Raw genomic sequence first — 26,403 nt, 5'->3', positions numbered from 1 at the left:
TTGCAAAATAATCTATCAGTGTAAAATTAGAAACACCAAATTCACTACAAATTATAGTGCTTATTATTGGTTAGAATATGTTGATAATTAAGCTAAAGTCATGCACTTAATTCCCGGATGTTCCAGTTTACTCTGCTTTGTTTTAGAGACGCAGAATGAATCACAATTCCCAGCTGTCTTGGAAGTGTGCATTATTGATGAAGAGGGGTACACTGCCAATGTGTGGACAGATTAGTCCAATTCCATTACAATGATAGCAAAAAACAATTCTGAGCACATTTCCCATAGAGAGTGGGTCAGCACAGCAGCTTAATTTTTATTCCAGTTTGGCACTAAGCAAGTGTCTCTTGCAGACAGATGCATAATGATAGTTCTTTGTAATGATGAAGATTTTTTTTTTTAAACCATGTAACAGCTTTCTAAAACAGGTGATTTTAAGACTGTGAAATTCTTGAACAACATAGCCAATTTATCCAAATCTTCCAGGCTCAAATTACAATGTACATTTTAAACGTTCTGATTTGGCAATGTTAATTTCTGACAGGTCATGTCGCTCAATATTCAGAAAGCAGTTAACAAAAAATGATGGAATTATTCATAAGTAAAATATTTCTCAATAATCCAAAAAATAGTTTACTTTTGTCTTTACAGAACAGTTACTTTCCTGTCTGTGGCCTAAAATTATTCCCCTATTTACCATGCCCTTGGTTTTTACCTGTCATGTTACACTAAGATCAAATTTTAAAAGTACCCTAAATGAAGTAAAACTGGAGCCAGGGACATGTTGTGATGCTGTGTGTCATTGAAAGCACTGACTGTACCAAGAGAGCAATGCTACTACCATTATCTTTAACTTAGTGGAGAAATGAGAGGCACAAGTATTAGAATTATGTAGGAAATGCTGAAAACTTGAATATAGTGATGAAAGTTGGTTTATTTCCTGTTAATATGTTTTTAGGCATAATGGTCCAGGCTTACAGTTTTATTAATAGGGACTCTGCTTAGATATTTTCAAGTAATTTAGTTTTTGTGAACTCACATGAGAATTTAATCATCCTTTATAAAGAAGGCATTTGAAATGGGTAAAAACTAAAACTTTTGGAGTGTTCACATTATATGCCATGCCCTTCACTTGACACTTTATATCTAATTAAATCCTCATTTTAAAACAACCTTATAGAGTGATTAATATCCTCATTTAATGATGTATAAAAAAGTTGTCCAAGGGCTCTAAGCTAGGATAACCCTAAGTTTTAAACAACTAATGTATATATGGACTTTTATCACTTAGTACCAAGAGATTTCTTTTTATTCCAGTCTCCAGTTTGTTTGTTTGTTTTCATTTTTTTGGGTGTTGACAGTACAATATTCAGCTGGATATACTACTACCTAGCTAGACAACATTTTTGCAGGCCCCCTTTCAGCCATATGTGGATATATAGCAAGATTCTAGCGTAAAGTACAAGTTGTGTCTTATTTTCCTTCCTACAGGCTGGACTTAGGCTATACTGGCAAGAACAGGGCAGCCATCTTGAACCGCAAGATAGATACTATGTCTTAAAAATGGGAGAAAACACGATATAAGGAAAACTATTCCCCAGATGTATCAAGCTGGTGAAGCAGTCTTAGACAGACTGCCTAGACATTTTTATTTAAGTTCTTATATTTTTGTGTATCTTTGTATTTTACATTGTATACGATGTAACACTTCCATTAAAACAGCCTGTATGATATGACTAAGATATAACCAATACATAACATTGTTTCTATGTTTCTTTGTAATTATACTTTTGATGCTGAACTTGAATAAAACTTATTCGATCTTAGGATGATGATCATCAGTTATGAAGACACTTTGCTTGTAATTCGGAGAATACAAAAAGAAATCAAACCTCCGTTTTATCCATTTGAGTTGTAATTTAAGAACATATTAATATATATGTGATTAAAAACAATAAAACTGTATGTAGCTAAACTTAATTTTATGTAATTACTGCACATTAAGAGACATCCACATACTGGTGACAGTAATAATATTAGATAACATCTCAAAACCACTACTCAATTATTTAAAAATGAAAGACACACACACACAAAACAACAAAAACAACAACTATTACAGCAGATAAAACAATGAAATAGAAATAATTTCAATAATGAATATATTACATAATGGAAGTTTCATATAGATAATGAAAAACCCTTTCTCTAGCAATGCTGAATCTTTTGGCATAAGAAAATGGCACAATTTGTCTAGGTGTCACACCTCTGAAAATAAAACCTATCCGAAAAATAGAAGTACCAGGCAGAAAGTAGGAGCGCAGAGAAAGCGCACTACAGGTAAAGATTGTGATGAAAATACCTCCAGAACAAAAGTACTGCTAAATGTCATCATGTAAAAATAACATGCCCTTTTTTTTCACATTAATGTCTCAATTATCCTTTGACTAAATTTACTTTAAGAGGCACCAACATTATATTTAGTAATCATTAATTTTAGTATTTGTAATTTTCCAACAATTGAAAAATTACCATATGCATGTAATACATGCATAATTTTTTAAAATTTTAAGTACTTTCCCTTAAGTTAGAAGAGAAAACTCTTAAGTTGCCCAAATAATATTACATTGAAATTAAGAATTTTTAGTGATTTCAGAAGGGAAATAATTGCAATTAATGTTTCGTATTAATCGAGTTACGTATTTACTAGGTGAATCATAAAGACAGCTTGTGAAAGGTAAAAAGGCACTAGAAAATAAGATGGTTGTATCAATTTTCGAGGCTATTTTCTATGTAAAGGCATTAAATATGCTAAAATAGGTCTACTGTTTTAAATTTAAAAGTATGCAATAAAGCTATTTGAAAACCATTTCATAGTTATTAACCACATCCTATTATGCAGAACCTTGTCATACCAATACATCTATGTTTACACGCATACATGTATAGCTATATTTATACCTAGCTCAGTTGTACTAGCGTATATGTGTATTTTTCCTTTTCTAGTACTTCCTACTTAGCTTTTTCCCTTTCTCAATAGGGTTAGATCAAGGTCACAGCACAACTACACATATCTAAGATTCCTGAAACACAAACATATTATTCTACTCTGTTTTTTGACGTTCACATTTTTCCTCTCATTAAAGATCTGCATGAATCCATATGTGCAGTGTCACACTTCACACTGGATTATACTATAATTGTCAAAGTGTGACCTTCACATTTCACACTGGATTATGCTATAATTGTCAAAGTGTGACCTTCCAAAAAGGGAAATAACTGTTTTTATAATAAAGCATATTTTAATATGTTTTTATAATGAATTGCCAGGTCGTGCCTTGCACTGTTCATAAATCTTCCCTGGCTTTCTGCCTGATTGCACACTAAAAATCAGGCAGAAAAGGCAGAGGCAGAAGCAGTGATTGGTAAGGACAGTTTTCTCAACCATGTTTCTGCTTTGAATAACATATAAAGATGAGGGCACTTCTATTTCAGTAGCTTGTAGGAAAAAATCTTGTTTGACAACTATGACATGCAATACAAATTGTCATAGTTTGGCTGTTTATAGCAGTTGGTAAAATGTCAGAGTTGCAGTATATATCAATAGCATATGATGTTACGTGTGTTCTTATTTTGTAAGACTGAAGCAAGAGTTACTTTTACTTCTGTAGGCGATCCGTTATATTTTTGGGGGAATATTTATTTATTTATTTATTTATTGACAACTATTAATGAAAGTGGCTTATAATAAGGTTTCCTTTAGAAACTATAATTAAATAAAGCATAACATAAATGCTGATGTGTACAATCTTACCAGGTGAAGATAAGGCATAGTAATGTAGATATTAAAATCAAAACTTGATTAAACATTGCAGACTGTGTACGCTGAATGGCTCTGTGTAGATCATTCTAAAATAACACAGAAAAAAAAATATTTTTTTAATTTAGACAAATGCTAAATACTCATGAGTTTCATTACATTTATTATATACATTTCATGTCAACTGTCCTCTACATATACATACATATGTAATCAATATATGTATTTCAAACAGAAATATAAGCATATTTCCATTTTTCCCTAGATCTAAATGTAACTTACTAAAGCTTACCTAGTACAAAGATACTGCTGTAAGAAGACCACCACAGCACTACATTTCAGTTTACTTGCTGTACAGACATCAGAACAGGTGTTGCACCTACTTTCCTAAACCTCTACCTATTAAGCGTGATCTCTGATGAAAAATCCTAATTTCAAAAGATCAGAAAATAGTATATTTAATTAAGGAAGAGAGAATAGATGAGTGAAACTACAAACAAAGCTCATTATCAGGAAAATAAATATAAATTAGCTCAGGCAGTTTTTCTTGAAAAGAAAAATAAAACAACCAATGAACAAATTTTTTGTAAGTTTAATTTCTTTAGCACTACAATAGATGTCAATTCAAAATATGCTGTACTTCTTATCTTTCCAATAGACAAACAGTAAAACATAATCTTCAGTGTGTTTAAAGTGCAAAAATGAACACTCACATACAGTACTCCTTGGTACTTCATTATAAATTTCTAGAAGGCAATTTGGTAATATAAGTAAAAACTCAGAAATACATCCTATCTATTTCAAGCATTAATTCATTAAGTATTTACCTAAAAATATAATTTCTAAAACCTAACCACATAAAAGTCACATGATATGGGCACCAATATTTATGTTCATCTTTATTATAAAATTATGATGCTTAGTAAATGAAATAATGAATGTTCATAAATGTTAATAACCAAATATGTAATAACAATTGTTACATAAATTGATATCTACGTAAATTTCACCAAATCCATTAAAACTGATTTGAAGAATAATTTTTCTTTTTTTTTTTTGAGACGGAGTTTCGCTCTTGCTACCCAGGCTGGAGGGCAATGGCGCGATCTCGGCTCACCGTGACCTCCGCCTCCTGGGTTCAGGCAATTCTCCTGCCTCAGCCTCCTGAGTAGCTGGGATTATAGGCACGCGCCACCATGCCCAGCTAATTTTTTGTATTTTTAGTAGAGACGAGGTTTCACCATGTTGACCAGGTTGGTCTCGATCTCTCGACCTTGTGATCCACCCGCCTCGGCCTCCCAAAGTGCTGGGATTACAGGCTTGAGCCACTACGCCCCGCCATTTGAAGAATAATTTTTAATAACATAAGAACTAGTCCACTACATACCAATATATGACAAAATATCCCAATTATAAATTCAGACAGACAATATCATTCCATGTATGGTATGTGTGTATATTTTTGCATGGAAAATATTAGAATGATATAAATTATTACTAATGTTTAGTCTATGCAATGGATTGACAGATTTTTATAATTTGTAGCATTTTTATATTCATTTATAAAGAATAAACTCTTAGTCTTAAACCAGTATGGCACAAGAAAACTAACTTCACCAATAAAAAGTACCTCAATGAGCCATTCTTTGTCTACCACTCACTTTGTCTACAACTCATTTAACCAGACTGTTATGAAGATAAATAACTATGTTGACTGATTAGGATTTCCTCTCTCATCCTTTAGTTTCTTATTACAGAAGTGTTAATGAACCAAGAAGCAAATCAAAATCTGGCATCTGGTGACACGAGATATGGAAATAACATGGAAAATTAATCTTAAATCAAAGGGGCAAAACAGGATTTTTTACTCTCAATATTTGTCTAATGTATCCTGTCCTGGTTGAATTACTTTTTCCATCAACTAATAACACAGAAATTAACAAGTAAGTTTCTTTTTTTCTGGTGTATTTTTATTCATTAGCAATTTAGGCAATCTATATTTAGTCAAACGGTACTTCTTTGGGGCAATTAAGATGGTCCACTATTTCTGCAATTCATTTCACAGGCCATGTTCTCCCACCTTTTGGCCATGTTCTTTCTTAAGACTCCAGCAGTTACCTGATGAATGTTTAGAAACATTCATCTGGTTGTGAATACTAAAATGTTATCCAAATATTCTTTTTGCCCAAAACTTTGGTCATAATGTCTGTTTAAAACCCAGTTAAATGGAAAATAAGTTTGCTTCCAAATAAGCAAAATTTTCAATGCAGTAAAATTAATAATATTGAGCCCTTACTCTGTTATGCCAGATAAAATATACACATACTACATATATGTATGTGTGTACACTGTGTATATAAGTATGTATATATACTTTCAATTGATTATCACAGCAAACTTGTAATGTGGGTGCTTTTCTTTGCAGATGAAGATATTAGCAGAGAAGTTAAATTATTTGCCCATCACATTGTTTAGCATATAGTGAACATGAACTAACATTTGTGGAATGAATGACTCAATGGCAATGTCTTACAGCAGCTTAGAAGTACTAAAGTTTGTGGTAAAAATGTTTTGGTCGTAGTGATAAACCATGCCTCCAAGCAGGGTCATCCTTGGGCCAAATGCAACTGCAGCACAGCTCTGAGTTCTGCATCTCTTACTCCACCTCTTGCTTCCTTTTCTCCTAGTGTCCCACCCACAACTCCGCTCAAGCAAATCGAGGATGACTCTAAATGAGGGGCTTCTGGCTCCCACATAGGATTTTAGGAAACCCCACAGATTTTCACTGAATATGGACTACCTATAATTAAGAGCAGTTTGACAAAAATCACTTACCTGGGCCCTCAAAAGCCAAGAGTCCCATTCTATATCCACAAACTGCCTTGGAAGGGAAGGACATTTGTACGGTAAAGATTAGCTAAGTGGCTGAACTAGTCCAAAAACCAATTAGGTTTTTAGAGACATTGAGAAATTCTGAACCATTTTTGTTTACCAGTCAGAGGCCTTACAAAGGTAGGAACTTGGCAATACAGAGGTTTTAGTTCTGTTAACTTACAAATTTATACAATGTACCACTTTAATTATTTAACAGTATTTTGCCAAAATGACTTATTTTTAAAAAATTAAATGAAACAATTTACTGTGACACAAAATTCATTTAAAAGAACTTTTAAAAGGAAACACTTGGAAATTTAATCACAGCTAAATTAAATCCAATAGTAGGAGTTATATATTATGGGAGAATATAGAATGAGAAAGTTCAAGGCTAGATCCCAAATTATCTTGCTCTGAATTTAATCTAAACATTAAAAGTAAGAAGTGTTATTATTTATCTTTTCATATTTGCATTTCACTTCCATACTTACAATCATATTTTCCAAGGCATGTTTGGCAAGCCAACAGTTCAGAAAGACTGGGACAAACAGATTTCTTAAGGAAGGCCAGAATATCTGGAAAACAAACCAAAACTAGACTTTTATCTCAAAGCAAGAAATCATACCCAGTAGACTTAAAAGAAACAGAAAAAAGTTATTAAAGAATGTGTAATAATTTAAAACATGACAAATGATATAAACTCATTATTAACAAAATACAAGGAATTGATACGTTCTTTCATTGTCTGAATCTTTCTTATGGAAATTATTGCAGAAGCAAAAAGAAAATAGTAAGCTCTCACCAGATAGCACATATCTATGCTAATTCTATCATTAATTCTTTTAGTGTGATGCTTTGTAATACATATTGGCTTTCTTTTCTTTGTAACTTGAGGTATTAATAGGAACAAAGAGGGAAGGCACTCTCTCTTTTTATAATGTTACCTCTTACTTTCTTTACATTAAACCATTTTAAGTGCCATTGGGAACTATGTTCAATTAGAATTATATTTAGGTAACCTGTCATTTAATCTACTTCCAGCTGCTTCTCTTGATAAATCACTCAAAATAATTATCAGAAGAGCAACAGCTCCAGGAAATATCTACTAATTTTCAAAATCTTCCAAATAAAATTCAAATAAAGTGTTATAAAGTCTAATCCCAACAGACACTATTATAACTTTATAAAATCATGATTAAAATATGATTTTGCAAAAGGAAAGTGTTGTGTGATATATTTATGGGACTGTAGTTGAATAGGATCATCATGGAACTGGTAACACAGCACTTTGAAAAGAAACACACTGCTAGATGTCTGCCTTTTGATAATCTCTTTGCTAAAAAGAGAATTTGGCTTAGCAAATTTTGTGGTGAAACCACAGACAAGTATTTTCAACATATGAGAAATTTTTGTAAATACATTTTCAATTGGCTTGTGTTTTTTTTTAAAAATCCACAATATGAACAATAAGTAGATAAGTAATTTCTAGTCATTTTTAACAATGACACTTGTCAAATGGCATCCCCAGATCATATATCTCTTCAAAATATTTCACTTTGCTATTGTACTAAATCATTACTTTCCATTTAATTACACAACACAGTTATCCAACCAGTTTTATTTTGTTGCTTAGTATCATGATTCTAACCAAAGTCTAAATTCATTTATCTTAGCTCCCATATTATTTAACAGTATCTAGAGTTAAAGATTCTACTTAAGTCTAAATACACAAAGGTGTTTTTTAAGGTTCTTTTAGGACTTACTGAGATAATGAAGGGAACTGCATTAATTATTTCCAAGATGAAAGGTATTCGTAAAATCTGTTCCCAAATGTTTCCCTTCCAAGAAAGAATGAATAAAAATAAAAGTCAATTATAATGAATCCTATTAAATGGGGAAACAGACAGCACTCAAAATTTCTCTAACAATAAGGATGTTTCCATTAACAGAATACTGAATATTACATAGAGATGTAGCAATGACTTTTAGAGATTATTTTTCTTAGTGTAATCATGCTCTCTCAATTTTATAAGTTTAAGAAGTAAAACAAATGTTCACAGAAACCATGAATATTGCACATAACATTTTTTAATCATGTAATATGTCATGTAAGAAAAGTTACCAGTAAAAATAAAACACATTAACAAAACCTACAAAATCAATTAAAAAGTGACATTCCAAACTTTTACTTACTCTAATAATGATATTCACTAATCATCAAGCACATAAGTCTGCGGAACATATTCTTGTTAACAATCATTGGTATTAAAATTGTCTTCACTTTAACAGAATTTAAAGGAGTAACTTTTTCAATTATCTAGATTTTAATCTTCCTACCTTCATAATACAGAAATATTAATCAAAACTAAATACATAATTTGAAGGACCCAGTACAAAATGAAAAATATGAAGCCTCCTAATAAGAAATTAACTATTTCAAGAAGGTAACAAAACATTCAACTAACCACGACGGCATTCTGGTTGCAGAGCCCCGTGCTGACCCTCATATTATGCACAGGTTACGTTCCCATGAAGCTGACCCTAACATTAATAGGTCACCACCGAAACTCTCTTGATTGGTGTCTGACGATAATAAGCACAGACCCTCCTAAAGCAGCTTATTCTTCTATGAAGAGATCTGTGTATTAGCAAGGCAATTTGAAATCTGCCATCCCTGAAATCTCCAATGATCCATTATAACACTGACTATAAAATTGGGACTCCTTAATTTTCCCTAAGGCCCCAAAGGCTAAAAACTACATTGATGGAATATACTTGCACATCCCAAAGCAACGTTCTGGAGCAGCTATTGTCTCTATGTACTAAGAAATTAATAGGTTTTACCAGCATAATTTATCACCCTCATCCAGGCTGTTTAAAAACAGTAAAGGAGTGTTTAGAAGAAACAGAAGCAGTGAGAATGCCTCCTTATAGAGATGTTACAGGTGTGGTGCATCTCATCACCCCAACTTAGTGAAAAGGGCTCTAGGGAACCACTTAGCTTGGCTCCAACATGGAGACTGTATTTGGCTACTGCCTAAACTTTTAAAAATGAAAAGATCAAAGAAACAGATGACTGGATAACGGCAGGCCAAAATCCCCAACTTTAAGGAAAGGTGGCTACTTTCTGGGAACCACATCAATGCCTCCAGCCTAAAGAATGGAACCTATAGTTATTTAAAAAGGGTTTACTCTCAATAAGATTGTGTACCTGAAGGTGAAATAGGACTTCAGCAAATGGTGGACCTGAAACGTCTGTGTCAGACTCCTAGTGGCTAGCCCGACACAGAGGCCTCCAGGAAATTCTAAGGCCCCAGACAAAACACAAAAGCTTCATATGGGAGAAAGGGCCAGAGCTTGTATCTGCCATATGGAGCAACCCAACACCAGACAATAACTGCCAGTCAGGCAACTTCAACCCAGAAACTGACTGCACTTCCTTCCTGTTCTTTCTCAGTCTTGAAGGGCATCAAATAAGATATTAAGTAGTAACAGCAGATAGGCCTCCCTATGATAATTCCCTGTCCCAGGTAGGTCTGAGTTGAGGACAGGCAGAAGCCTTCTTAGAGGAGAATTTTAACTGTTTGCATATATTGATCATAATTTCTTAAATACTAAACTGAGAAATGCCATATAAATGAACAGACTAGAAAAGCTACTGCATCCACCCAAGATGACATCTGATTCGCACGGATCAGACTGAGGATGAATGGTGTAGAAAGACCGATCTTTTCCTGCTACCACTGAATCAGGACTATTTAACTAACAAGAGTTATAACTAGTCTCAGTTAGGCCATGTTTTTTTTTACGATTGTGCAGGTTAATAATATCATTTCTTTCATCAGTTTTTAAATGGCATCTTTTCCAGAATGTTTATCCTTTGCCTAATTTTTTTCTTATTGTATTTTCACTTTTCATTGTATGTCTTTCTTTGGTGTCACTGATTGTCCCCAAGAAGACACTGATCTGACTAGCAAGAAATGAGGGGTTTGGGAACAGTTGCTACTAGTGATATGAAAGGGTACTTCTGTTAATGCCCAGCAACATTAGTATGAACTATGGCACATTGCATGATTCAGTCTGTGGAAACAGAAACCTTTTATCTCTCCTGTAGTTCTCTTCATTTTCATTTATAACACATTAGCCTTTTACGATTGTTGCTATTTAAACAACTAGTATCTGTCTAGCTTGGGTTTGTTTCTGATTTTTCTTTCATATTAAAGCCAGAAGAATCTTTCTAAAATGCCAAATTCCCATTGCCAACATATTAAAATCCAAACTCGTCATTGTATTACATGCAATTTCACAATTCGAACTCTAGCTGCTAGCTTGGCTTGTACTTTAGGTATTTCTATTCCTATCCTGAACTCAACACAGATTCAGCCATACTCAATTTTATATCCATCTCTGAACACGCTAGGCTACTTTATGCTCGTATATCTTTGCCCACATCTCTCCCTTTGGCTGGAATATCAGACTCCCACACCTCCATTACTAATCCCTTTGGCAAGCATTTGTAACATTTCAGGGAACTAATTTTTTAAAATGCTTGTTGGGGATCAATTAATATCATGAATGAGTAAATGATATTCCCACCTATTTCATATATACTCTTACCTTTCTTTTATATAGTTGTTTTAGTTTTGGAGCTTAAGTATTTACATTTCTTTCCATTGGATCCAAATGAAATCATTTGAAAGAATGGCATTGTTTAAAACCTTTATACTTAAAGTAATCATGTATAAATGATTAAACTTGTAACTAGAGAGCCAATTGAAATTTTCTGGAGGAAATGATTCAAGAGTTCTTGCTTACATACCCACGTTAAGTAATTCTGTCCATGTTTCAGCTTCAACTTATAACCGATAATAAGCTAATAACTTCCAATATTGTATCAATAGCCCAAATCACTATTTTATCTCTTGAGATTCTGACTCAGATCAACTGCTTAATCCACAGTTTCACATCAATGCCTCAATAGCACTTTATATGTAGTATGTCTAAAGCCAAGCTTAGGATTTGTTCCCCGACTTATCCTGGAAAACCTTTTCACATCTTCCTTTAATACTATACTTACAATTATACTATAATTTATCAATAAGACCTACTAATTTATAAGCAGATCTTGAGATTTTCTAGTTCTCATTCCAGCCAATTTCTCACTTTTTGACCTGTTGAGCCTAATTAGCCACCACACCTTCATTCCTTCATTCTTGTCCCATTCCAATTCACCAACTGAGCTACTGCCACCCCCTGTACCCTTATGCCAGACCAGGCCTAGTATTCAGAACTAGACAGAAACAGAACTCCGTCAATATAAGGCACTATTTCATTTGTCTCTCGTTGACTTCTCTGCCCTGAAAGATAATTTCTTCTGCGGACTGAATATATAAGCCATATTCACTGCTTAGAATATGCCTTATACTTTTGCATGTAACTGTTCAAGAGACTGGTTAAAGTTTCACCTTTCTTTCCAACTTCACTTTGCCAAGTTAACTCATACCTGCCTTTCAGCTCTCAACCAAAATCTGAGATTTTAGAGACCTTCCTTGCCTCTTCTTCATATACCCCGTAGGCAGGATCTAACACCCACGCTGGCCTTCTTGATCCTCCATGAATTTCATTTACGTTATTTCTTTTCAGCTTGTTTTTATATAATTGATACATTACAACACTTTAAACTCTGTGAGGTTAAGGTCAGGACCAGTGTATTTCAGGATTGCATGCTCTGCTCCTAGCTCAGTACTAAACAGTCTGAATCTCCTAAATAAAAACTGTTACTACCTTATGTCAACCATGTACTGTTGATTCACAGCACATGTATACATATATGTGTGTGTCTGTGGACTAATTTTCGTGGCCTAAAATTGTACAGTGGGACAATGTACTGCTAAAAATGAATGCATCTCTTTTATGCACGGAGTTTAATTCTAAGATTTCAGGTTGCCTTCTGAACGACAAGATACATCCATAAATTACCTTTCTTAAAAATAGCTAATAAAAAATATATCTGGAAAGGATCCACAAGTTTCATTGGCCAAGAAGGAGTCCCAATAAGCCTTCATCACAAAAACCTAAGGATAAATGCTATTATGATGAAAAAAAGCCTTCATTCATACAATGCCACTATGTAAGAAAACCAAGAAATAAAATTGAAAGGCAAGCACAATGCCTTTCAATATTATATTAAAGACATTTTCCATTTAATCTGATTTTCATGAAGGACATTAAAAAAAACCTTCTTCTTCTTCCAAAAACTAACATCTTTAGTTTCTAAGTAGTAGCTGTATCTGCTCTCAGTGTGCAGTCCTCTCTGTGTTCCTCTCCTTATTGACAGGATTCAATGAAATATAAAAAACCTCAATCCAATTAGTCTACATGTAGTATGGACACATCATTTTTAACCAATAATAATGCAGAAAAATACGTGACTTTCTAAAATGCATCACACTTTTGCTTTTATCATCAAGAAAAGTAGAAACTTGGCACTACTACCTATGCAACTCTAAAGAGCACTTTAAAAATTATGTGTTACAGCAGTTTGTTTGTTTGTTGTGAGCTCTGACTGGGCCAACGAACATTTCAGAAATACTTTTTATTCTTAAATGTTAAGAATATCTGTATTTTAAAATATTTAATTAAAGGACTGATAATTTGTCTTCTTTGGATGGACTTTAAATAGTATAGTCATGCAATTAACAGTCTTATTTTGTATTTGTACATATAAACCCAACAATATTTAGATTTACCATTTTCAGGGCAAGATAAGCAGAATCAACATTATCTGGTATTCAGAAGTTCTGGACTAAATTCTTTGTTCTTTTCCAGAAATGAGCCAGTGTGGTGTTGAACTTTCAAAATTGTTGCTTTTTGTAATCTGGTTATAGAAAAAACAATTGCAGATTTAACAAAAAGCTTCTAGGTATGATGAATTTTTGTTTGTGGAGGTTTGAAAATTGTGCCAGAGTTTGTTTTTGTATCCTTTTGATTTAATGAATGTGTGTGCATAAATAGAGCTTCATTTTGAAAGCAGTTGATAAAGAATTAGAGGATATTTATGACAACAAAAGAATAAGAACTTTAGTGTTGGGTGATTACTGTAGTTGTTTTGCCAACCAGCTATAAACACGAATGGAATGATGATTTAAGCACAGACCTGTACTCCTGTATGACAGAAGACAAAATAAGTTCATGTCATGGATTTTAATTCATTATCTGCTAAACTCAACATGTACTTTAATAGTTCTAGCTAATTTCACTTTAACTTAGTCTGAGTTTCAAAACCTACAGTCTCAATGAAAGTTTAAACTATTTTAGTTATTAATGATTCAGTTATGCTTATTTTTAGAATGTCTTAATTTCAAGAATTATAAAGTGCTTGCATAATGCTGTATTAATATGTACTTAAATATTGTATACATATATAAGCATATGCTTCATAACTCTCTATAATTATACATATATAAACAAACACAAAAATGTCACATATGAATTTGCTAATATTACTATTTCAGAATTATAAGTATTAAAGAATAATATCAGCAGTGGATACAATTATTAGTGTAATACAATATTCATTTCTGTGTGTCTGTGTGTTACTTTTCTTTAAAAAAAAATCTAACTTGGCCAGGCATGGTAGCTCACCTCTGTAATCCCAGCACTTTGGGAGTGTGAGGAGGCAGGCGATCACTTGGCCCAAGGAGTTCTAGACCAGCTTGGCCAACAAGGCAAAACCCCATCTCTTATTTAAAAAAAAAAAAAAAAAAAAAAAAGGCAAGTATTAGCTGGGCATGGTGGTACACACATGTAGTCCCAGCCACTCAGGAGGGTGAGGTGAGTGGATCTATACCACCTAGGAGGTAGAGGCAATCGTGCCACTGCACACCAGCCTGCGCAACAGAGTGAGAACCTTGTCTCAAACAAAAAAAAAATCTAACTTGAGGGAAGGAGTATGTTTTAAATTCTGCTACCCAAGCATCCCTCATTTATAGACCATAAATAACTACCACTTACTTCTTTTACTCATTCTAAAAAAATTTTAGAACATTCTGTTGAAGGGACCAAAGAGTTCACAGATTTGACTATATTTATGAAAGGAAAAAAGAGGATAATTAACAGCAACCTACCTTCTACAGTCACATAACTCCTATTTATCCTATCTGTTTTCTCTGTAACACACTGGACTTAACTGCTGTCTACATTTCCTCCATCTAAGCCATTAAAGGTTGAAATAGAAATAATATTTATCATCTAGCTCTGAATGCTAGGTCTTACAATTTTCTGCCCTAATCTTATAAATTATAAGCAATAATTGATTATGAATGTCATCATCATATGATTGCAATGGAAAATTATCTTGAATATGTTTTCAAAATTGCTTTACAATTACTTCTAAGAGTTATATGAGCAAAACACTAATCTTAATTTCTTATTACATTTCAGCCAGAAGTTAGAGCAAATACATCTTCGAATGCAGATTAATATTTTCGCCATGTTGCAGTCCTGCATATACTCCTGTACTAGTGGAAGAGATAGAATTAATTTACTCCAAAATACACATGCCTAACTTTTAAGCATACCATTATTTATATATCACATTCAACATTTATCACATATGTATACATGCATATTAATGAACATTAAAGATAATATCTGGGACACTAATTTATTTGATTTTTGTTTTATTTTTCTAGTTATCCAGTATTCAGATTTGTTGATCCGGACCTATTTATAGAACACCTATTTTGACAAGTACATATACTAATAAACCCTTAAAAGACCCTTGTTTAGTATCTTCACCTATGTTGCTTATCATTGATTGAGTCTAGGTAATTTAGGGATGTGTGACTACCACGTGTAAGCTCTTTCATTTCCCTTCTCTAGCTTCCTACTTTATGTCTTCATGCACCACTTGAATATATAAATAGATAAGCATATACATCATCTCTCTCTATAGATATACATATATAAACAAATATTAAAAAGTTATACATGGATCTGCCATTAATATTACTATTTCAGGATTGTAAGTATCAAAGAATAATATCAGCAGTGGATATAATTGCTACTGCAATACAATAACCATTTCTGTGTGTCTGTATATTACTTTTCTTTAAAAAATTTAACTAGGCCAGGCATGGTGGCTCACCTCTATAATCCCAGCACCACTCCCTTCTTTATATCTTCAAGCACCACATTTCACCTTCTGCCCTCTCAAAAGAGAATGGAGACTTTCCAAAGCTAATCATTAAAACGCAGGTTTCTGTTCCAGCCTATTGTTACTTCTTATAAACTTTCCTTTAATATTTCACTCTTTTTTAAACAAATGCAGATGTTTTTTATCATGAAACAGTCCTCCTTTCTTCATCCTACTACTTTGAATAAGCACCTACCTCAGTCAAACAAATACTCCATTTAACAATTTTGACATTCAATTGTATACCATTATAACTGGATTACTGTAGGTGATTAGCAAATGAACTCCTCTCCTCAAGCTTCTTACACTTGACATAGCACATACGCTTTCATATAATACTTTTTATTCCTCAGACATTTCTAACATCCTGTGTCTTCTCGTAAATTTTAATCGATCCCCCTACAGTTTTTAAAGCTGTCATTCTTTTGTTTCTGTACTTTCTTATTTATCAACCTGACATTCTTAAAAATGAGTTGGTTTTTTAATATGACAATAATGGAATTAAAAAGAAAAAAAAAGTGAGCATAAAAACAGGGTGAATTTGTAAAAACTTCATGCTCTAAATTTAAAATTAAATAATAGTCTAAAGAATGTCATCTTCAAAACTCTAATGCTTTAGAAAGTGAGAAAGGGCCAGACCCAGTGATTCATACTTGCAATCCCAGCCATTTGGGAGGCTGAGGTCGGAGGATCACCCGAGCCGAGGAGTTTAAGACCAGCCTGGGCAACAAGGCAAAACCCCGACTTTACAAAAAAAAAAATACAAAAATTAGGTAGGTGGCAGTGTGCACCTGTAGTCTCAGCTACTTAAGAGACTGAGGTGGCAGAACTGCTTGAGCCCAGAGGGTGTGGAGGCTGCAGTGAGCCATAATCAATCGTGCTACTCCTCTCCAGCCTGGGTGACAAAAGAAATTGATGGCTAGATAAGATTTCCCCGAAAACATAACTTTAAGTATACTTGATATAGCAGATAAAAGGGCTATTAACAAAAATTGGTAATGATTATGACACTCAACCATTTTAATGACTTTCTAACTTTTCTAACTTCTCTGTCTTCCCTATTGCTCCATTCTTCCTCCAAAATCCTCAATTTAAGCATCTCCATCAACATAAGCCTTAGCTTCCACCCTGGTGATTAACTCATGCATAATAGACTTTCAAGGCTTCCTTTACTGCCTCTGTGAAAATGCCTGCTAAGTCTTAATAAATCTCTCTCTCGAAAATTCCAGATTCTTATTCTCAATTAACTGCATACCTTATTTCTGTATGTTCACAAGTACCTGAAATTCATCACCTCTAAAACTAATTCCATTATTTAATCTATGTGGACACCAATCTTTTTTCTTGATACAGTTGTTTTTTGGTTTTACCGCCATATTTTCAGTCATTGAAACTCAGAAACTACTAGAATGGTATGAATTTCCTTCTCTTCACTTAACTCATCAGCTGATAATTTATTTAGCTTCTCATCGTTTATTAATTCTGGCAATTCTTTTTATCCACCTAAAATCTTACTGTCAGTTTTCCTTTCATACTGCAATATATCTTACCTGAGCAGATACACTTCATAATAATGTCTATTTGATCTGAACTGCATAGAGATTCTAAGCAATATTCCTAAAACTGAATTTCAATTATAGAATCTTGTGTTAGTCATCTCCCATCAACCTACAATTATATGCTGCTATAAAATGCCCCCATATTCTAGCCAAATGTATTTATTATTCCTCCAATTTTACATGCAAAGTCCTTCCTTTATGCCTTTGCTCATTTTATCAATCTCTACTGTCCTGTCTTTTCATCTTGCCTTATGGATATCACTATGATTCAAGGACTAGTGTTCCCTTTTCATTCCATGATATGAGCTCTCTCTATAAAACTCCATAGTACTTTCTTTATACCTCATTGGAAGTACCCATTATATTATGCTTGTATTACTATTATTTGTATGATTTTCTGCCATAACCCCCCATTCTTGATTGTAAACTCACTGAGAAAAGAATCATGTGAAGTACAGAGTTCTTCATTAAATAAGAGCTCAATACATACTAGTTAAATCATGTTAGCCAAACAAAGCTTTATCAAAAAATAAGATAATTCATTAAAATAATTCCTAAGACATGTTTTTGCTTTCTCAATATTTTGTATACAAATCAGAAAAAAACAAAGTTGAATACGATAAAGTTGAACTATTCCATTTGCTTGCCTCACTATATCATGTATATAATGGGTAAGTAAACCCATAGGAACTAGCAAAGCATTTGTAAGTCATCAAGGAAAACATTATCAAATTAATACAGCTTTTTATCACCTACTGGAAAGGCTCAAAACAATTAAAGTGGCTTAAGAAGAGTCAGCCTTATCCTTAAGTGCAAATTATAAATAGAGGAATACTGAGTAAATATTAGCAATGTGTTCTATCAGCTGGAAAGTGCTAATTAAAATAACTTACCTTATAACTAAGATAACCAAGTAATATTGTTTCAAAAAGACTTATCAATGCCACGGAAACCTGAAATATAAGTTGTAAGTTAATGAGAAAACACGATAAAATTAAATTATATACACTCTTGGCCATACTACTAACTTTATTTAAATATATGTGCATTTATAAATATATGTGTGTATAATAGGAGTTATCAGGTGGCTTATCTTCTATATACAGATGACAGGCTCCTGGCCATAGTTAGCTGTCTTCTGTGCTACAGCTTAGTTTTCATGCATTCTAACACTTCTTAATAAACCATTTTTATTTATTATTAAAAATGTGAAGTTGGTATTAAGACAGACTGGCTGAAGTTTACAAGATATATAAAGAACAGCTTCTTTTATGTGTGTGTTTCTTTTGAAAAAAACAAATGCTTTTAAGAGAAATAGTGTCTCACCACGTCCAGGCTGGTCTTGAGGCCCTGGGCTCTAGCATCCACCCACCTCAGTCTCCCTAAGTGCTGGGATTACAGGCATGAGCCACCGTGCCCAGCTACGTGTGTGTGTGTTTCTAATACATACAATCGCAGCACACAACTGGCCACCACAGACAACTGCTCTATCCCAGAAGCACCACCATCTGTATCAAAATCAGCACTTCTCTTCAGAAAATATAGAAAATGAAATAATATACACTTTAATAGTATATTCAATCCTATCAGTCATGTCAAACAAAGTAAAAAGGCTGTACCTTCAAATACTAAACAAAATAGACCATACCAGAACTTCAAAATACTTTCAGATTTTATTTGAATGAATTTCATAACCAGTTCCCCTTGTGTAGATAGAAGTGTTAATCCTATCTTCCTATGTAGGCTTCTATCTTTCTCTATATTCTCTATCGTATATGCCATCTTTACTGTTAACTTTCAACAATATATTACTGCACCACAAAAAGTGACAGGAAAAGGTAATAAAATTATTCTGTGTTAAATATTCTAAGACTTTAAGATAGATAAATAGAATCAAATAAGCAAATGTAAACAAAAAGTGATTCAGGTAAACATATGTGTTTATAGATTTTGACGTTTAAGACTATTTAAATGAGAATAGCAGATACTCTGGAGATTACATTTTGTTTCCTATCAGGATAAAAACTTTGAATTTAAAAGAATATTAAAACATGAGAACAATAAGAAAACAGACAAAATGCATGGCAGTGTAAGTAAAACATGTTCAGAAGTATGTGCAGTAGCCAGGCATTATTATGACAGAAAACTCTAATCTCTTTTATTTTCTCCATAAATCCTCTAGATCATAATTACTCATCTTTTTTTTTGTAGAAGTACATGGTGTTAGATGATCTCTAGAACATTTTTAACATGTTACTTAAAGTACCATTTAAAAATGAGCATCATTATTATTTTAAATTATCACTATTTTAAAAAGCAATTTGAATAGATCAAAATATATTTGAAGATAATATATGGCTATTCATGAAACAGTTTATTTTAAATGTGCACTTAATTAAAGGGCAGGGTCAGATTAAAAGACTAATTTAATGAACATTTCAATATTTTAAGAGTTACTTATAAATTAATATGATATTGCAACAGAAGTCAAAGTAAGGAAATGTAAAAAAAACAACTTTAACAAAACAAAATACTAAGACAGTAAAAACTTGATTTCATGGTTATGATCACAATGCACAGATACTTAAAAAATTCATTATCACATACAAATGTACAGACTTCACAATTATCTTGTGAAAAGGCATCAGGAGTGAATATAGAATGAGAGATATTGAAGACTTGGAAGAGTGAGAAGGTAAGAAGGAATGGGTGATGAGAAATTACTTGATGACATAACATACATTATTCGAGTGATGGATATAGTAAAAAGCTAGACTTCACTGCTACTCAAAATATCTATATAATAACATTCTACTCATACTCCATAAATGCATACAATTTTAAGTAAATAAATAAAGTACTTTAAAGATTGTTCCTAAGCAGTGAGTCTTAAAGTCTTTCTCTTTTTTCTGGACTAAAGTGTCTTCCTACCTGCAATTTTTTTTTGATGTTGGTGATTCTATTCTTCCAATAATTTGTAATTTTTAAAAGCAAAAGAAAATAAAAAGGATCTGTAGTAAGTAAACAGAATTAGAGGAGATAGAAACTTATAAAAAGTTTGCTGGGCATGAAATTCAGTAGAAAACAAAACAAAACAAAGAAGTAATGACGACTCTAGGGAACACCTCAACAATATAAATCAGACATGTTGTGCTCTTTCATATTTCATATTCTTAGTCTTTCTTAAAGACTCCTTTTATGCTAGGGAATAGCTTTTATCTTATTTACATGATTAATTGCTTAAGAGCTAAGCTCTTATGGTGATATGAGTCATTAATTTGTTTATTCATTTAATAATTACTTATTGATATTCTACCGTGTTCCAGACACTAAGAATACAAGGTAAAAAGCAAACCCGGTTATGGGCTTTAATAAAGGAATGACATAACAGGAATACCTAATGTACTCTGGGAAAATGAGTGGAGCCTTACAGCACTAGTTTACTTTGGTTTTCTCCAAACTCTCAAAAGCTCTTTAAAATCTAATCCTGATCATGAGGAAATCCTCAAGAGGTAGATTGCAGGGTTCAGACAAACAAGAAGAAAACAATGAAAATGTTAGTTCAAGAGGTGCATGAAGATTAATCAAGCAGAAAGACAAACTCACTTTGAACATCACAAGCTTTCCAATAGTACTTTTCTGTGAATATGAATAAACCCAGAGATACAGGGATAAAACAAAATTGTACATAACCTGTAAGGCCCACAAAGGTAGACTTCTGTTCACCCAAAAGATATGAGACCTATAAAAAGAATAAGAAGTTACGTTTTTTTAAATGTGAAAAATCTATTCACTTTTAAAATTCAGTTAAAGTTGGAAATATTAAAATAATGCTAGCATAAAAAACAAAATATCAAAATTAATATCTGAAAAAATGTTTTTGCCTTAGTTTTCTTTTTGCTAATATTCATTTCTATTCCAGTAAAAACTTTTTAAATTTCATCTTTGGTCACTGTTAATAAATTAAAATATGAGGCATTATTTAAAGAATGGTAACGCTGAGCAGAATAGCCTCCAATCTTGTATTGGATAATTCTACACTGAAAAGTCACTTCATAGTCTTCTCTAAACTCTAAGATTTTTTAATTTTTACAAGGACATATATTTGGGTAATAAAAATTCAACAGTATAAATAACCATTTAAAAAGTCAGTAACAGAGTATACAACACAATGATATTTCCACTTGAAGTTTTGTAAAATACGTAACATACCACAAAAAAGTGTGACTGGGGTTAGCTTACTGGACAAGAGAAGGAGTAATCATCTTTACTCCTTAAAAATATTGTCTTTTCTGATGATAAAGAGGCTTATGCTCTGGAAGGAACATCATGACACTTAATATCCCTCTAATTATAATTTTCCACAATTTATAATCTAGCTTTCTCTGTATCATTTATTACACACTTGATTCAAATGGAAGTCACTCACAGCAATACACCCTACTCAGGAAAAATGAAAATAGTTACGCTTTCCCGAAGAGAAGCAGGTGAATGGTAGTTTTTCACATCTCAGTAAATGTTGCCAAATCCCATTTTATTTGGTCACCCAAAATTTGAGCATCCTTTTAGATACTTTCTTCTCCTGCATCTTTAAATACTAAATTCGCTAGCCACCAAAATTTTTCAACCATTCCCACCAAATATCTGCAGAATTCACCTGCTTCTCTTCATGCCCACTACCAAATATCACCTTATTGCAAGCTACCATTTCTCACAACTGAATGCTTGCAAAAACCTAGCAGTGGGAACCCTGCACCTTTATTTACCTTCTACCATTTTTCTCCAAGTTGTAAATACACTGATTCTTTCAAAATTCATTTTAGATCACATTACCCTATTCACTGCCTTAGAACTTTTGTTAGAATAAAGATCAAAACAATGACATGGCAGTCTTAGACTTACTCAAGCAGACACACTCCTTCCTACTACAAGTCTTTTTTATGTTCTGTCCTCTCATCCTAGAAGTCTCAGCTAGAAGTCTCCCTGTGTCTCAGGGCAACCCTCTCTGTGGATTCCACTTGATCAACTTTGTCAACTAATCCCCTGGGCCATGTCACCCATCACACCCTTCCTGTCACTCATCTCAGTGAAAGCTATATATTTGTTTGTAAATGTATTTCTTTAATGGCTGTCTCTTCACAAGTACAAGTTCCGTAAGACAACATAACCTATTTTACTCGCCATTAAAAACCCAATGCATTGCTAAGTATACGCATATGTTAAACTAGGCAACCAATAATCTAAGATAAATGGTGCCAATAAAGGAAAAGAAACAGCTTATGGACTCAGTGTCCTTTCTAAGAAAACTTTTATATTCTGAGTAACATTTAAGAAATCAGGCTACAACAAGGTGTATCAGTGAAGAGGGATATATGCCCAGTTTTGCAAATGGAAAAATTATGTGCTACAAAAGCCACTAAATTCTCAAGTAGAGAGCAATGCCTGCAAAATTATAAAATCAGTTGCTAAGCAGAAGTGCATGAGCACTTTCAAAGAAAAATTGGTAATTAACATAGACTATTAAAATATGCTTGACTTTTTAATAATCGCTGCTTTTACTGGCCTGAGATGGTATCACATTATGGTTTTGATTTGCAATTCTCTAACGATCAGTGATATTGAGCTTTTTTTCATATGTTCTTTGACTGCATAAATGTCTTCTTTTGAGAAGTATTTGTTCATAAAGTTTGCCTAGTTTTTTATGGGGTTGTTTGGTTTTTTCTTGTAAATATTTTTAAGTTCCTTGTAAATTCTAGATCTTAGACCTGTGTCAGATGGGTAGATTACAAAAATTTTCTCCCATTCTGTAGGCTGTCCATTTACTCTGACGATAGTTTCTCTTGCTGTGCACAAGCTCTTTAGTTTAATAAGATCTCATTTGTCAATTTTGGCTTTTGTTGCAATTGCTTTTGGTATTTTTATCATGAAGTCTTTGCTCACACCTATGTCCTGAATGGTTTTGCCTAGGTTTTCTTCCAGGTTTTCATGGTGCTGGGTTTTACATTTAATCTTTAATCCATCTTGAGTTAATTTTCGTATAAGGTATAAAGAAGCAACAAGAAGGGAATTAAAGTAGCAGATGCATGCATCATCATCAAGTAAAACAACAACATTAAAATTGAGGAAAAAGTCATTAAAATATTGTTCTAAGTCAACCAGTATGTATGTATTATGTATATGTCTGAATATACAGAGAATCTGTAAAATGTCTTTAAAATGCCTCATTCTAGGTATTGTGATCTCAGATAATTTTTACTTCCTTGCCATATATATCTACATTGTAATACGAATGAACCATTTTAAATGATAAAACACACAAATTCTCCTTTTCAAAAATATAAAAAATTAAATAACAAATACAAACCAAAACCCAAATATATATCATTTAGCTATTCTGAATTAGACTATCCTGTTGATAAAATTCACGTATGAAGCATAATTATGAAAACTAGAGATACCATACCAAATGGAAGAAAAAGCAAAAGTTAAATATAGAAACTTAATAACGTAGCCTCAGCCACTTTTTACAGAACATATATGAACTATCTTAAAAGTAGGAAAATAGATGGTAAAACTGTGAGAACAGCTGTGGCAGAGGAGGTGAGGGTCAGGGGTAAATACTTTTAGCAGAAAAAACAAAGCATTTAAAAGTAATAGGGTTAACATGCAGGACATATATAATTCACATACAAGGATATGCTGCTCACAAACCCAAGATGAACTCAAAGACTGATAGCACTCCAAAAAAACCCACAAAAAACTAATGTAAGTTTGTAATGTACTAACAAATAATAAACAAATAAAACAAGGGGTAAATTATACAACTCTCCTAGCCATAATACACACTAAAATATCAGTGCTGGATATGATACTAAGCCCACATTTCAAGACAAACATAAAATATTTAATACACATCCAAAAACTAGGTGAGCAAGATATAAAAGCATATGAGTCTTGCCAATATGTTGGAAAGACTTTTCAGTATTTGAATCCTTTCAAAACACTGAAAACTTTTAACCCCAGGTTAGACAACCATCAAGGGTGTTATAGAGAAGACAGATAACTAATTCTTTGAAAGAATGGACAGTAAGGGTGCTTCCACCAGATATAACATTAGCTGTGACAGAGTTGGCTTTAACATTCCTTCTCCCCCTTCCATGGCATACAGTCAAGGGCAAAAAAAGCCACTCTTGAGTTGACTACATTTCCTCAGTCTTTGTGTCAAGGTATGACGATATAACTGGTTCTCACGTGGGATCTGAATAGGAAGTACAAGTAAAAGTGATGTTTGTCATTTGTTGGCCAATAATTTTTAAAAGGATATATGCCTTCTCCAAGCTCTCTTTCTCTTTCTGAAAGCTGGATGCAAAAAATCGCAGTCTTAGGACAACACATATACCACAAAATTCAGGGGGCTTGTACCTCTAATACCTACCACGTTATGGGTGTGTGTGTGTGTGTGTGTGTGTGTGTGTGTGTGTGTGTGTGTGTGTGTTTGCATATGTGAATCATTTTATGGAGAAAAGCTTCACAATGACCAAAAGTTTAAGTGTTAGACACCAGTAAACAAAAAGTGCTTTTAAATTTTTGAGATTTGTTAAAGAACGTAGTCCTACTTGAATCTAAAAAATAATCAATATACATAAAAGAAGAAAAGGTCTACATTAAAATATTCATTCCTATTGATCCTCAAATATTTAAGAGCTATTGTCAAATTTCTATTTCTTCCTTTAACAGCTGTTACCCTGAGAAAGAAATATTATTTAAAATTTGAATTTCACTTAAACACTGTTTGTTATACTAGGCATTGATTTTAAATGCAATCCAAATACCATTAAATATAAACCTGTTCACGTGCTTCTTACCTGTGTCTCTATCACATCATGTTAAAAACTACCATTTCAGCCATTTTTAAAGTGGAAACAGACGCACAAGTTTTGACACAGTGATGAACTGTAAGCTTCAGCAGACAAGGAGTTAATGTTGATGGCTCATCTTTCAATGTCATTTACAAACTACATGCTGCAGGTGTCCTTCCTTTGTTAACATCTTTAAATAATTTACTATACACTGTGGGTACATCACAGTTTTCCATTCACACATCATATATTAACAGTAAATTTCTTTTCATATTCTTTCAGTTTTTCTATATGATAAGGTTTTCATATCAGTTTTTGATTTCCAAAAGGAATTTAAAAATAAAGCAAAGCAGCACAAAATATCTGCAGACTTATCGTGTCAGAAGCTCTAATTACATAAATCTCTTTGCTTAATTGGCCTCATTATTTTAAAATAGAGGCTGTGCCCATAAAGGCGACTTCTGTTTTTCATTACCCAATACTGCATTGACAATGGAACTAAACAGAACATTGTATTCAAAATGGAACCATAAATGTTTTTAATTACAGTAATCTGATTTTTCAAATGTATATCCTCTATAATTATGGCCAAATATTCTTAGTGACATTACATATAAGTTAATTGTAGGAAACTTTGTTCCTCCTAATGTTTTCAAATAATATAATTTTACTCTGCCAACACCAACCAAATGCCCTTTTACCCTTAGAAGGATTCATCATGCCTCATTTTATGATTTTCAGGTCTCACTAGTATGCTTTTTATTTATAAATCACCACATTTTAAAAATACTTCTGATATGATTGTAGAATAATTTGTTATGTGAACCATTTTAATAACACTGACATCTCCAGGCATTAGTCCTCCATCATTTTTATTGTGCAACATGCTATCAATAGAATTGCTGAGCAGCATTTCATTACTTCAGCAGCATTCTCTGACCCACCAAGTCCTGTGCTTAGTATGATAGCTACGGAGGAAAACACAGCATGGTCCTTGCCCTTAGTGAGCACACAGAAAGGAGAGAAAAGTGAATGGTAACATCAGGGCATGCTTCGATTGTTCTGAGAGAAGTACATGGGAGAATACCCAGAAGA

The 26,403-nt window shown here is 33.0% G+C and overlaps 1 protein-coding gene across 8 annotated transcripts in view; it reads right to left on the bottom strand.

Annotated features, from left to right (window-relative positions):
- KCNT2 (potassium sodium-activated channel subfamily T member 2) overlaps positions 1 to 26,403 on the bottom strand; it is a 436,518-nt gene that overhangs the window by 231,546 nt on the left and 178,569 nt on the right. For all 8 annotated transcript variants that reach the window (XM_074389701.1, XM_074389699.1, XM_074389705.1 and 5 more), the window contains exons 4-8: positions 21,143 to 21,191; positions 18,343 to 18,402; positions 8,458 to 8,532; positions 7,186 to 7,269; positions 3,815 to 3,909 (exon numbers count right to left, since the gene is read on the bottom strand). In XM_074389701.1, coding sequence (XP_074245802.1) covers positions 3,815 to 3,909; positions 7,186 to 7,269; positions 8,458 to 8,532; positions 18,343 to 18,402; positions 21,143 to 21,191 — 363 coding nt within the window. The remainder of the gene's footprint in view (positions 1 to 3,814; positions 3,910 to 7,185; positions 7,270 to 8,457; positions 8,533 to 18,342; positions 18,403 to 21,142; positions 21,192 to 26,403) is intronic.

Source organism: Saimiri boliviensis, chromosome 19, assembly GCF_048565385.1.
Source record: "Saimiri boliviensis isolate mSaiBol1 chromosome 19, mSaiBol1.pri, whole genome shotgun sequence".
Classification (NCBI taxonomy): domain Eukaryota; kingdom Metazoa; phylum Chordata; class Mammalia; order Primates; family Cebidae; genus Saimiri; species Saimiri boliviensis.
Note: the sequence above shows the minus strand (reverse complement) of the source record. Positions and strands in the feature narration are given on the sequence as shown.